The 15,377-nt window shown below is 31.5% G+C and overlaps 1 protein-coding gene across 1 annotated transcript in view; it reads right to left on the bottom strand.

Annotated features, from left to right (window-relative positions):
• LOC139495437 (uncharacterized) overlaps positions 1 to 15,377 on the bottom strand; it is an 82,847-nt gene that overhangs the window by 21,403 nt on the left and 46,067 nt on the right. Inside the window, exons 21-26 of the mRNA XM_071283723.1 lie at positions 14,942 to 15,030; positions 11,265 to 11,382; positions 7,499 to 7,604; positions 6,899 to 6,945; positions 5,978 to 6,127; positions 2,082 to 2,319 (exon numbers count right to left, since the gene is read on the bottom strand). Coding sequence (XP_071139824.1) covers positions 2,082 to 2,319; positions 5,978 to 6,127; positions 6,899 to 6,945; positions 7,499 to 7,604; positions 11,265 to 11,382; positions 14,942 to 15,030 — 748 coding nt within the window. The remainder of the gene's footprint in view (positions 1 to 2,081; positions 2,320 to 5,977; positions 6,128 to 6,898; positions 6,946 to 7,498; positions 7,605 to 11,264; positions 11,383 to 14,941; positions 15,031 to 15,377) is intronic.

Below are 15,377 nucleotides of genomic sequence, written 5' to 3' on the forward strand. Positions count from 1 at the left end.
TAGTTGTAGGCTCTACAAAAACCTTAACATTGACTTATCAACCATGAAAATAAGATTGAGGTCAGATGAAATCTGCCACACTGAGATGTACCCCTTACAATCATTCCATACACCAAAAATAGCTAACCTACTGCTTAAAACTTTAAAGAAATTAAAAAAATGTTTTTATGTCTGGAAACAAAAAAATGCTTGTTTTGGTCCCTTTTTTGGTCATTTTTATAAATTTCCTGTTTACAAAATTTAGAATTTTTCAAAAAACTGAGGATTTTCTTATCTCAGGCATAGATTACCTTAGCCTTATTTGGCAAAACTTTTTGGAATTTTGGATCCTCAATGCTCTTCAACTTTGTACTTGTTTGGCTTTATAAATATTTTGATATGAGCGTCACTGATGAGTCTTATGTAGACGAAACGCGTGCCTGGTGTACTAAATTATAATCCTGGTACCTTTGATAATTATTTTGCCCCTAATTCCTGAATGATTGGGAGATTACCCCACAGCTCAATCCCAGCCTTCCCTTTGTGATATGGAAACTTGTAGTAAAATGTCAGAGAGATCCTTTCACTTACACACAAGTTATTGTCTGGAAACAAAATGCCTGTTTTTGGCCTTTTTTTCCAAAACTTTTGGTACCATAACCCCCAAAATCAATCCCAATCTTCCTTTTGGGGTAATGAAGGTAATATTTGTTAAGAGATCCATTCCCTTAAACTAAAGTAATTGTACAGAAACTCAATGTGCTTTCAAACAACCCCGACACCGAACAGACAACGACGACAGCATCAAAACATTATATGCATACAGCAAATTTTTGCCGACATAAAGAACTGAATTTCTTTTCAATCAGTCATTGAGCCATGAAATTAAGGAAATGACATTGGACACATGACAAACGAACACTTTGTAACATAAGGTATCTGCATACAAGATATGAAGCATCCAGGTCTTTAATCTTACGAAATATCCAGGTCTTTAATCTTACGAAATATCCAGGTCTTTAATCTTACAAAACATAAGGCTTTATAAAAACTGCTATTGTGACGCCGTCATTGCTGCTGGAAAGTTATACATATGTCTCACAAACTGCAATGAAATACTGAGGCGAGACAAAAAAACAAAGATGGAGGACCATCATTTGGTTTCTTTTTCTATCTTTCTAATAAGCAAGCCATATGATACAGCTGTAACTGGTTCTAAAATCAGATCCAGATGATTAACTAACTTTTTATAGTTGGCAGCCTTGCATTTGTGGAAGTTGTTTTTGTCTGTTGTAGATATGTTTTTTGCACTGCTTTTCTGCGTAAAACTAGTGTTTAAACAAAAAGAACTTCCCTATAAAGAATAATACTTTAAAACTTTTTTTTACCCCTAATTAAAAGATTGGCCATACAGTTGTTACCCATATCATATTTCTACATCTACATTTCTGATAAAAATAAACTGTTATCACAGAGATATGTCTCGCTTTTTTTAAATTTTGATAATGCAAATGTTGAAATTAAAATAGCAACACTATTACATGTAAGTTTGCAAATATTCAAAGTCAATGAAACATGACTGAAGGTACATGACAAGACAATCTCCATGGAAATGAGTTGTGCCATTAATGCTAATACAACTGCATACCAGATACCATTGATTCCCTTTAAACAAACATAAATACAAACTAATACATGTCAGCTAAGCAAAATTTCAATGTCAATAAACCATAACTGAAGGGGCAGGGTCAAACAATCTCCATGGAAATGAGATATGCCAATGATTATACAACTGCATACCAAATATCATTTACTCATCACTAGTGGCCCCCCATTAACTGACATAATCACAAACTAATACATGAAAACTTTCAGTCAATAGACCATAACTGAGGGGATAAGGCCAAATAATCTCCATGGTAATGAGATGTGCCAATACTTATACAACTGCATACCAAATATCTTTGACTTACCACTAGTAGTTCACCATAAACTAGACCTAATCACAAACTAATACATTGTTTGTGACGCCGCCGCAGCCACACTGGAAACAGCATACCTATGTCTTGCTTTTTTACTATAAAACTAAAATATTGTAATACCCTTTAAACCTTTGTTGTTGTCATCGTTGTCATCTACATCTTCCTCCTCATTTCCACCCTTTAAACCTTTGTTGTTGTCATCGTTGTCATCTACATCTTCCTCCTCATTTCCACCCTTTAAACCTTTGTTGTTGTCATCGTTGTCATCTACATCTTCCTCCTCATTTCCACCCTTTAAACCTTTGTTGTTGTCATCGTTGTCATCTACATCTTCCTCCTCATTTCCACCATTATCACTCTAAAAATCCAAATTGAAAAGTTGAGATAATGTTTTACTTTTAACAAAAAATACAGATTTAATTTAATTGAACAAATTGAAAGGTTTGTTTGTTGAAAGATTCTCATGTTTAGTGATGTAGAGTTTAATTAATGGATATTCATGTTACTAAGTTAACTGCATGAGATTGAATTGTCAACCTTAGGCCACGATTTTTTAATTTGTTGGTTTACGGATTTTCACCATGAAAAAGTCTGGTCGGTCGGTCGGGGGGGAAAAAAAAAAGAAAAAAATTATCTTCTGAAGACAGAAAAATATGCAAAATCATTATATATTTCACCTTTCAATCATTAATATGTTTGTTATGCTATTTTATCATCATATCTTAAATTTTTTTTCGATGAAATATTATTGCTCAGATTTTATAAACATCGCATGATGATTGTCTAAAAATTTACAGTTAAAAAAAAGGGGGGTGCATGGTCAAAGACAAAATTAAATCATCATTTCAGAAACAAGAAAAATAGATTTGCATAGCTCTTAATCAATTCCAGAAAACTTGGTGAATAATGATCTTCAAGCAAGAAAACTGATAAAGAAAAAAATGTAAAAACGTTGTACGAAATAAGTTTCAACACACGTGTCAAAAACCTAATAGACTCATCCACTTTAACCAAAACTGGTGTTCGAACAAAATTTCTATTAACAAACCACAAGCACATTTAAATTCTTATGTCAACAGTACCAAGGTTAAGCTCTTGTTTGTTTTCACGTTACTAAGAAAGGTAAATATTCATCTGCAGTTACCGCAAAATATATCAAAACTAAAAATATATAAAACTTCCATTACATTTACAGCAAAGATTTTACCTATTGTTAAATGTTGTACATAATATTTGTTGGATAGTTGTGTCATTATATAAAGCATTCATACCACACCTCCTTGTTTTCATTATAAGATTAGGAAATTTTTAAAGGTGAGAAAAGCAAGTCAACCTGTATCATTGCAAACTTGTACCATGTCAACTTGTTCGCTTAAACGTCAACTTGTACCTATACTAACTGGTATACATACCTTTGCCAACTCATTCCATTATAATATTTAATATCCAAATATTTTATGAAGAGTTTTTTGCAAATCTTTATAAAATATTTCTTTATCAATAGTAATATAGAATTATTTAACATATTGAATTGCTTGTTATTTGTGCATTACTTTCTAATAATTACATTAGATCTATGTTTCATTATAATACGTTATTCTGATTGGCTAACTAGCAATCTTGTGATATTCCTTAATCAATTGCATTACACAATGGAAGTTTTCATTCATGATGACATGAGGTCCCACAATAAAGTGCACAGGTAAATGAAATAAAAACTTGATAAAAGGCGTGTTTTCATGATCCTATAGATAAAAATGTAATTATAAGTATTGAATGCTTTTTTTTTGTAACTTTATAGGGTTGTAAAAGCGTTGACCCTGCGCACATTTTTAGTCGGAAACAAAATGTACTTCGGTCAATGCTTTTACATCCCAATAAATTTACAAAAAAGAGCATTCAATTCTTAATTACAATTCTAATATAAAAATTAAATTCCTTTAATTGTGTGATTAGGTGTATAATAAATTATTTACTCTAATCAATCAATTATGATTGGCATTATATAACTAAAAAGCTTGGAATTAATTATAAAAGAGGGGCGAAAGAAGGACAGTCAAACTCATAGATTGAAAATAAACTAACAACGCCATGGTTAAAAAATAGAAAGACAAACAGAAGGCTGTACCTTGACCTATAATGGTTTACTTTTATAAATTGTTACTTGGATGGAGAGTTGTCTCATTGGCAATCGTACCACATCTTTATATATCTACATGATAGTGCAGAAGACACAACATAGAAAACTAAAGACTAAGCAACACTAACCCACCAAAAACTGGGGTAATCTCAGGTGCTCTGGATGTGTGAGCAGATCCTGCTTCATATGTGGCACCAGTCATGTTATTACAAATCCAGTAAATAGTCTTATTCGGTAGGTCACATTTGTGAAAAGGGAAGGGTATTGTAGTTAAGACATAAGGAACGTATCCGATATCATCTGTGAAACGGTTATTTCATAACGATCAACCTTGTGATGGCGTTTTTAAAATTTACGAAGGGAGAATTTCAACTTTACCATTAGGAACTTTTGGTTTAATAGCTTCCTTGTGAGCAGCAATCCTCTATCAAGGAAATCATGATAGGAAATACAAGCCAGGGAATATTGTATCAATTGGAAGATATATACTTCGTATGCAGGCCCTGCTGGAATGCTCTACATATAAATGGTAAGTTCACAATTAGAAAGCTGAAATAATCTCTTTTGTCGTAAAGGTTTTCAACCGACCCTCAATTTCTAGATGTAAGTCAAGATATTAGGCAGACTTAACTGTATCTATAGTATCCTTTATCTCTAGTCAGATGGGATACATTTTTCAACATACAGTGCAACTTGCTTAATCCGACACCTGGGAATTCTGACAACTTGTGACATCAGACAAAATATTCTGGTCCTGAGAAATTTCTATAGCATTTTTTGTTAAAAAAAACTTGTGAAGTCCGAAACCTGTCCCTTCCATAATCAGACACTGTTTTTAAGTCCCAGTGATATTAGTTATAACTAATTAATCCTGTCTAATCCAACCCTTTGATCTGCTAATCAATAAATTTAGATAATTAATTATCAGGTGTTGATGTGAAGAACTATCAAACAAATTGACATGATTTTGTACAATTGAATTTAAAGATCAGAAGGTGAGTTGAGGCTCATTAAGGGTAACAGGTAAGTTTATGAATAATGAAACCGTTAATGTAAGTTATTTTCAGATTCTTAGTCAAATGCATTCAAATGTAATACGACATGGCTATGACACATTAATGTAAAAAGATATTTTAGGAAAATTACTCTGGTTTGCCTTCACCAAAACAGACTAGAACTGATTTAAGCTTTACTTTGGACAGTTAAATTTGAATACAACGATAAGATTCCAAAATTATCACAAAAACAACTTGGTGAGAAGTGTGGGTTGGAATTTGCCACAGTGTCGGATGTTTTTTTTAAAAGAAGCAATTTTATAACCAGCAATATGCTGATATTTCTGTTCAAAATCTGAAACCTGAGTATGTCACTCTTAGATTACATAAATGTTCTTTTATTGAGCCACATTTCTTTTATGTCATTTTTGGTTTGCAAACTCATACCTATGTCATATTGTACCTCTAATAGCAAACATGTACAACAAAGTTTTTACCACCTTATTTATAAACGCACTAAAATGTTGGTAAAAGTTAAATATTAATATAAACCAAATTTTGTATTATTTAGTGAGAGAACATCATCTATATAGGGGAAGAAGTTAAAGGTTATTGCTAACTTCTTATCTTTCTTTTTAAGAAGTTGCTGTATGAACGAACATCTATCATTAAATAAAATTTCTCATTATCAAAACTCAAGCTTGTAGCCGTCATTATGCCTGCTAGTCAAATGTAAATATAACACAAAACAAAAACATATCAAAATAAAACAAACATACATTTTGTTTTTTTCATTCAATTAGCTGAGGAACAATCAGCTACAAGTTTGTCATTGTAACACTCCAATCTACAATCAGATAAATATATTCTTTTTAAGTTACCCTGTTGCCTTCAAGAGTTGTTCCATCATCAATACAAGATACTGCTGTCTCTTCAGTACAGGGTTGTGGCTGAAAAGTTTCAGACAGTATCATCTTATTGTTTCCAATAGCTGGCTTAGGAGGCATCAAGTTGGTGATTCCACATGTTGACTAAAGAGATAATGATAATGAATTACAATCTCTAAATTACATTAAGTGCTCGTAGTACATAAAAAATAAAAAATTTCGGTCACCAGTTAAATTTTTCTATATTTGAATTCTTTGATTAAAGTAGAAAATATAAGGAACTGTATCTTTTACTAAGAATTCACAGTTTACTTTCGACGTCGTCCTAACACATATTCTATTAAACTGATGATATAATATGATTTCCCATGAGAGTACAGCCAGGTGGCGCTGTCCAAGGTCATTGCGGTCACGTTATTGTCCAAAGTCATACATGCATTTTATAATTTTTGTTGGACTTATTACATTTTTCTCGTTATTGTTTAACTTTATGAATGAGGGATATTAAACTTTCTGTGATGGCTTAAAAATCATGTAGATTTTTTTTTATTAACACTGATATTGAACAAAGTGGTAAAAAAATTGGCGGAAAATAATATTGATGAATCCACATCCGACAATGATCCCTGTATACAGCTGACTTCACTGAGCAGAGACAAAAATCTGAGTAACACACTGATCACACACTTTTATAGGCAAACAGAAATCTGGGAATGTACTTTAATATTGTCCTAATAAGAAATTTGTCTATTTACGGTGTATTGTTCTATCTAAGACCATGAGCACATAACACAGGACTTTTATCAGTCAACCAATTGGCAATGGTTAGCTAAAAACTTGTGTAGTATTGATTTTAGTATTCTTCATAATTCTGTCTGAGCAGTTTTTCATGTTTTGTCATAAAGAGCAACATACCTTGACCGATCTCTTTGCAACTATAGACTGGTGTACTTTTAGTAAACCTTAAAAATACATCATTAAATCTTATAAACAAAAAACATATGGACTTATTTAAGCTTGTAAAAACTTAAAATCAATGCTTTATCCAGGGGTAGCAATCTGCTCTACCACCCTCTCAGCTATGTGTTTTTTTAAATAAATATACTGAATATTCTGTCATTATTGTTTTCTTACTGTTAAATTTGAATTTACTTAAATATGACCTCACAGAAATAACAAGGAAACATTTATAAGAAAAACCACAGAAGTGAAGCAAGACAATTTTAAAATTTTTTAGCAGTCTATATAAAAGTTCTAGATCTTTTGAGGCTAAAACGAAGACCAAGAGCATTTGTTTTAATTCCTTAGTATAAACTCAATTCATTGTATTCAATGTTATCTATACTTGATAGGTCTGCACAAGAGGATGACTTTAAAAAAAAGTATCTCCCTTTAGGCCATGTCAGATAGGGTAAATTATCTCCCTCGTATAGTCCAATCAAAATCTGGCATTTTGACTTGAAGTATAATAATAAGAATATTAATCTATATATATAATAATTCAAGAATTCTCACCACATTGTCCTAATATGACTGTCCCAATTTGAAGACGATACTGATTAAGATCTTCTGCTGTCATAACAAACTGAATATCTCCACCAGAAAGAAACATTTCAGCCATCTAGAAAACAAATTACTAAAATATCAAGTTGTCTTTCATTATATACAGATAAACAACCTGAAAATGAAAGTAGTTTTCATACTAAACTAGAGGCTCTTGAAAGTTTGTGTAGCTCATCTGATTATACTTTGTTTTTTGAAATCATGGAAAACAGGAACATGCATGCCATGTTTTATTTCATTCCATTCAGTGGTTTCCAAAAGAAGACATTACATTTATATAATTGTAGGGTCATCTGTTAAACTATGTCCCCTACTGGCAGCCATCTTGGATGATGGATTGCTAACAAACTAACAGCACTTAGTCAGCACCTCATAAGTATCATTCACGCCATGTTTAATTTCCTTCCATTCAATGGTTCTCTAAAAGAAGACATTTGTATGTATTTCAAATAGGGTCCTATGTTAAACTAAGTCCCATGCTGGCAGCCATCTTGGATGATGGATCGGCTACAAAGTAAAAACACTTCATAAGGAACATTTATGGTATGTTTCTTTTCATTCCATTCAGTGGTTCTCTTTTTAAAAGAAGACATTTGTATGTTACATACTGTCCATAGGGTCCTATGTTAAATGAAGTTCCCTGCTGGAAGCTATCTTGGATAATTGATTGCTTACAAAGTTACAACACTTGGTCAGCACCTCATACGTAATATGCTGGCCATGCTTAATTTCATTCCATTCCATGTTTCTCTAAAAGAAGACATTTCTATGTATTTCACATAGGGTCCTATGTTAAACTAAGTCCCTCTCTAGAGGCCATCTTGGGTGATTGGTCAGCTTTAAAGTAACAACACTTGGTCAGCTCATCATAATGAAAATTTATGCTATGCTTGGTTTCATTCCATTCAGAGATTCTCTACAAGAAGACATTTGTATCATAGAGTCCTATGTTAAACAATGTCTCCTGCTGGTAGCCATCTTGGATAATGAATCGCCTACAAAGTAACAGCACTTGGTCAGCACCTCACAAGGAACATCCATGCCATGTTTTATTTCATTCCATTTAGTGGTTCTCTTAAAGAAGACATTACATGTATGTAATTCCCATAGGGTCCTTTGTTAAATTAAGTTCGTATGTGGCAGCCATCTTTGAAGATTGATCAGCTTTAAAGTAACAACACTTAGTCTACACCTCTAAGGGACATTTATGCTATGTTTGGTTTCATTCCATTCAGTGGTTCCCTAAAAGAAGGCATTTGTATGTATGGTCCTTAGGTCCTATGTTAAACAATTTCCTCTAATGGCAGCCATCTTGGATGATTGATTGCCTACAAACTAACAACAATTGGTCAGCACCTCATTAGGAATATTCATGTCATGTTTGGTTATATTCCATGTAGTGGTTCTCAAGAAAAAGTTCAAAATGTAAAAAGTTAATGACTACTACAGCAATAATGACTATGATGGACGATGACCACGGATGACAGATGCCAAGTGATGAGAAAAGCTCAATTGGTCTTTTTTAAATTTTTGAAAGAATTATTGAAAACTGTCTGTCAGAGTGAAATATTTAAAAAATATAAAACAAGAGTGCACACGCTGAAATGTCTCGCCTTCCTTACTTACCATTGTTATTGTGTAAAGCTTTACTACAACTATCACATCAACTTAAGATGAGCCAAAAAAATGAGGTCAAGGTCAGTTTAACCAAACAAGAAAAACATGTACACCTTACAATCATTCAATACACTAAATATAATTGACCTATTGCTTATAGAATATACGTAACAAACTTAACCATTGAAACTTAATATTGACCAATGCACCACCAAAATGAGGTCAAGGTCAATTGTCAAACAGACATATACAGCTTACAATCTTTCCATACAACAAATTCAGTTGACCTATTGCTTATAGTTGGAAGAAAAACAGACCAAAACACAAAAACTTTACACAGGACAATGAACCTTGAAAATGAGGTCAAGGTCAAATAAAACCTGCTCGACTGACATATAGATTATAAAATATTTCCATACACCAAATATAGGTGAGGTCAAGGTCAGATGACACAAGCCAGTTGGACGTCACATGTACACCTTACAATCCTTTCATACACCAAAAATTAAAAAAATGGGTCATAACTCCTATAATAATTTGTTTAACAGTTTGGACATATATGAACAATTAGTAGAGCTCATTATTCTGAACATATTTGTTCATTTCAGATTTTCAGATTTTCTCTATTCAAAAAGGTTAAAAAAATGATAGACAAAACTTGCATTTTACCCCTATGTTCTATTTTTATCCATGTCAGCCATGTCGGTTGGTAGGCGAGGTCATTTGACAACTAGATACATAAATGATGATTGTGCCAAAAGTTTGGTTAAATTTAATTCAGAAGTTTCAGAGGAGAAGATTTTTGCAAAAGATTAAAAAATTTACCAAAAATTGTTAAAAATTTACTATGAAGGCAATAACTTCTCAAGGGTCAATTGACCATTTTGGTCATGTTGACTCATTAGTAGATCTTACTTTGCTGAACAATATTGCTGTTTACTTATTATCTCTATAATCTATTATATATCTATTATAATAGTCAAGGCAATAACCAAATACTGCAAAATTTCCTTGAAATTACCAATTCTGGGTCAGCAACCCATCAAAAGATTGTCTGATGCATCTGAAAATATTAGGACAGATAGATGTTGAACTGATGAACATGTAAATTGCTTCCATATTTCCTGTTAATGCTTTAGTTTATGAAATATAAGCCAAAAACTGCATCTTACCCCCATGTTATATTTTTAACCATGGCGTCCATCTTGGTTGATGGGCAGGATCATTTGATGCATTTTTTAACTAAATACCATAAGGATGATTTAGTCCAAGATTGGTTCAATTTGGCCCTGCAGTTGCAGAAGAGAAGATTTTTGTAAAAGCTAACAAAAATTTACGAAAAATATTGAAAAAATTGTCTTTAAATGGCAATAACTCCAAAAGGGGTCAATTGACCATTTTGGAACATATTTTTACATCTAACTTTGCTGAACAATTTTGCTGTTTATAGTTTATCTATAGATATCTATTATTATATTCAAGAAAATAACCAAAAATTGCAAAATTTCCTTAAAATTAACAATTTAGGGGCAGCAACCCAACAACCTGTTTTATAATGCGTCAGAAAATTTCAGGGCAGATAGATTTTACCCTGGGGAACATTTTTACTACATGTCAGATTTGCTAAATGCTTAAGTTTCAGAGCTATAAGCCAAAAACTGCATTTTACTCCCATGCTCTATTTTTAGCCATTGGTGGCCATTTACATTCTTTAAACTAGATATCCTAAGGAGAAGTTTTGTTTCATTTGGCCCAGTAGTTTCAGAGGAGAAGATTTTTTTAAAAGAAAATGGACAAGAAAAGTGATGAGAAAAGCTTATTTGGCATTTTTGGGCCGGGTGGGATAAAACATTTGAATTTGAGCATTTTATTCCTTGAAGCTAATAAACTGTAATAAATGTTGCAAAATGTTATCTATCTACATACAATGCATAACACACGAAAATATTTTTTTTCATTTTAAAAAGAATCAGCCTCAATCAATGCAAAGTGAAAACTTCTAAAATTAAAACTTTCTGTCTTCTATCTAATCTAATGAGTGGTAAATCCCACAAGCAATAAGCAAATAATGATTTTACAGAACTTTATGACTTTATCCTACCTTTAGGACATAAACTCCACAAGAAATGCTGTCCAGTTGTTTGGAATGATCAAGCACATTTACCCGCCAGGTTCCATTTCCATCTAGCATGAAATCTGACCTTTCTTTCATGAAGAAGCTGAAATGTTCAGTAAGATACTCTTCAATTTAGTTATCAATATTGTACTTCTACTTTCTGAAGATTCCCTTGATTTTTTTGATTTTTTTATTTACCATTAATGCTTTGTCTATAACTCTCCAGATTTTGTAAATCACAACTGTTGACCTATGATAATGTGGTATATAATTAAAATGCAAATGCAATCATCTCTTGTTTTCTCTAAACCATACTGTGGATTCATTATTTTTCATTTGATACCAATTTTTATGGATTTTTTAGGAACAGCTAGGTGAACTACAAATTAAAATGTTCAACGAACTACAAATCTTCCATAGGTTTGTTAAGTAATGCAGACTTTGGCAGATCCACGAAATTAAATGTCCACGAAAGTGTAAGTTTTGTTCAATCCACAAAAATTGGTACCCACGAAAATAAATGAATCCACAGTACCTGAAGTGACAGCATAGGAGTTATGGGCAAAAAAGTTCTTATTTGGCCCAATTAATAGTGTAAATTTTAAAAAGTTATCGTTTCTTATTTTTCATAATATATAGGTAAATAAACTCATCATAGATACCAGGACTAAAAGGTGTTTGCAAATTAAAATCAAATTTTACATTTGACAGGTCGTTGTACATCAACTTTTATATATGTTGAATTGAAAAAGTATTTGCCTAGTCCTGAAACAACTTTATATTTGGTGAAATTATGAAAATAGCTATAATAGAGCTTCTTATATTTAGCTTTTTTTCTTAATTCTGGGTTGCACAATTAATGCTTCCAGGGACACTTGGTTCATTCTTAAAATGTGTTTTTATGAATATATATGATTGATTGCCCCTAATTTCAGTAAGGCTTTTGACCTTATTAACCATGCTAGAAAAGTTAAAATTTTATCATATCGGAAAACATATAATAGATTGGATAAAATCATATTTGTCTGACAGACAACAAGAAGTCCAATACGCTAACATTAAATCTGATAAATCGTTTGTAAAGTATGGAGTGCCTCAAGGTTCTATTTTAGGTTTACTGATATTTTTAATATATATAAATGATTTACCACTTCATGTTAAACAATCCAATATGGATTTATATGCTGATGATTCAACATTGCATTTTCATGATAAAAACATTGAAAAAATAAACAGCATATTGCAAAATGATTTAAATGCTATACAATCTTGGTGTAACAATAACAGTATGAAAATCAATGCACAAAAAACTAAGTGTATGAAATTGGGTTCAAAACAAAAACTTAAACAACTATCAGAATTATGTATTACCGTCAACGAAACATGTATTGAGAATGTCCATTCTTTCAAATTACTTGGAATAGACATTGATGAAAATTTAAGCTGGGAAGATCATGTTGATCGTATATGTAAAATTATCTCATCTAAAGTATCACTTTTATATAAAATTAAAGTATATTTGCCAATACACACAAGGCAACTATTTTATAATGCATATATTCTACCATATATAGACTATTGTAGTTCAGTTTGGGGAAATGTATTACAAAAAGATTCAGATAGAATCATAAAACTTCAAAAAAGAGTAGCAAGAATTATACTGGAATGCGATATTTCTATTCCATCTAATTTCATGTTTTCTTCTTTAAAATGGCTATCTTTTACCAAAAGAATAAAATACCAACAATCAATTCTAATGTATAAAATTGTAAATGGGCTAACACCTGATTACTTAGCAATACTAAATATTGATGATGTGCAACGCCACAACTTACGATCTGTCTCTAATAATGATCTTTTTGTTCAAAGACCAAATACAAATTTTTATAAAAAATCTTTTCATTATTCTGCAACCAAAGTATGGAATAATTACCACTCGAAATAAAAAAAATGTCCTAATGTGGAATTATTCAAGAAACATAGTTATAATCATTTTCTGGAAAATTATATGCAAGTCAACTAATTTGTTTTCCTCTAACAAAACTATATCAAATATTGTCATTTATTACCCTTTGTATATTTCAATGATTGAATTGTGTATATACTAGTAATATATATTGTAAATTAATGTATGAATGTATGAATGTTAACTGTATGCATGTATTTTGTTTGAGGGCCTCAATGAAAATTAGACTATTTCTAATTGAGTTACCCTCTTTAAATAAAGAATTTATTATTATTATTATTATTATTATTATTGCCCAATTGACACTGTTCCAAGACTGTTGTGAAATATAAGATAATTAATCAAAGATCTGAATATCTCTGAGGGGAAAGACAGCCCTTGTTTCCATTTTTTTTCAGGGGGAAGGGTAACTTTTTGATAGTCTTCATATAAAGAATGAAAAAAAGAACAGCTAGAACATGTAGAAAGGTTGATATTATTGAAATCAATTGTTGTTTTATGTAATTGCGTTTCCTCAGTTTAGGATTCAATTTGGACCATGGAAGAGATCTGCATCTTCTAAATCTAAACATTTTGAAATTCCACAAGTAGGTAGCACTGACACACAATACACAATTGAAGTTGATAGTAAATTATCTAAAATTCAACTGAATTTTGTCATTTTACAACAACTACAATATTTTTTGAAATCTTAATTGTGTACCACTGAACTGCAGGCTAGGGCCATTTTCCATTTTTTGTGACAGTACTCTTAAGATTTTTAGTTTTTTTCTTGTCATGTGGAGGCCGTAATATTACAGGTACTAATGAAAAACAATATGATCCTACATCTTGAAATATTTGTAAATTTCATGAATAAATAGGTTTAAACTACAAAATACAACATATAGGTTTAAACTACAAAATACAACATGTAGGTTTAAACTACAAAATGCAACATTTTTAATTTTTTTTTTTACCATTGGTACACAAAATTTAGTTTTAATGTAAGACTACTAATCATATACTAAATGTCACATTTTAAGTTTTCAGATACATTAACTTTCATTTTAGTGGATAATTACTCATCAATTTGAGGTGCTCCTGAATTGGAGAAAGATTCTCAAAACAGAACTTTACAGAAAAAAATGAATAAAATCGTTTCTCTCCCCAATCTCATGTATCCCCACGGTCTTTGTTTACTTTGAAAGTTGTTGACCTACAAATTAAAGTATTGCATGTTTGAATCATCAACAGCAAACATATCTTATAATGTTTAAGTTTAACAAATATCAATTTTTAATTAGTGCACGAATGATTTGAATAACCAGTGAAGGATATCCCTGCTTCTGCGTAGTGTGGAATTCCCATGATGACGTCACTATTAAATATAATGTAGGTTGGATATATTTAGAATAAATCGTCATACTGGTTTTTCTGGATTGAAAAAGAAATGTAAATAATGTAAAGGAGAGCTAAAGATACGATAATTTCACGAGAAACAGAAGGGAAAGGTGAAAAAAGTGTTTTAAGTCAATCTATTCATTTGTGTGTCTCCTTCTCACCAATCTCAGTAAGATTTGTTGGTTTTTTTTCCACACAAAACAAACAAAATGAATGACGTGAGGGGATGACTCTGGTCAACCCCATAGGGGATTGACGGCTTGAAGCCGTCTTTCCCCAACAAATTATATTTCAAGAAAATAGTTTTACTTACTACCAGTTCTCCATTAATGTTTGAAGTGACAGGAATGTTTCACCCATAGGATTGTAATAACAAATCATCTTTTCTTTAGGTAAAATAATCTTCAAGATAAGAAATAACTATGACAGAAATGGCTTTAAGTAAAAATTTTAAAAGATAACCGAGACTTGTATAAACATACCTGTCAACCTGTGACGATGAAAATGCAGGTCATGACCTGCATTGAAGATTCAAATCTCAGGTCATAACGCGTACAAACTTTTTCGAGCTGAATTTCAGTATTTCATTTTCTTATAATGTATATCAAAGATACCAAAACATCAATGCATGTTCACTTAATTTGTTAAGTCATTTTAAATCTTATTAAATATTATTTTATTGCACTTTTCAAGTCAGTCTCATGTGCTTTACTTTTTGAGAAATAATTACTACAATCATCAAACACTAG

Source organism: Mytilus edulis, chromosome 11 (assembly GCF_963676685.1).
Source record: "Mytilus edulis chromosome 11, xbMytEdul2.2, whole genome shotgun sequence".
Lineage (NCBI taxonomy): Eukaryota > Metazoa > Mollusca > Bivalvia > Mytilida > Mytilidae > Mytilus > Mytilus edulis.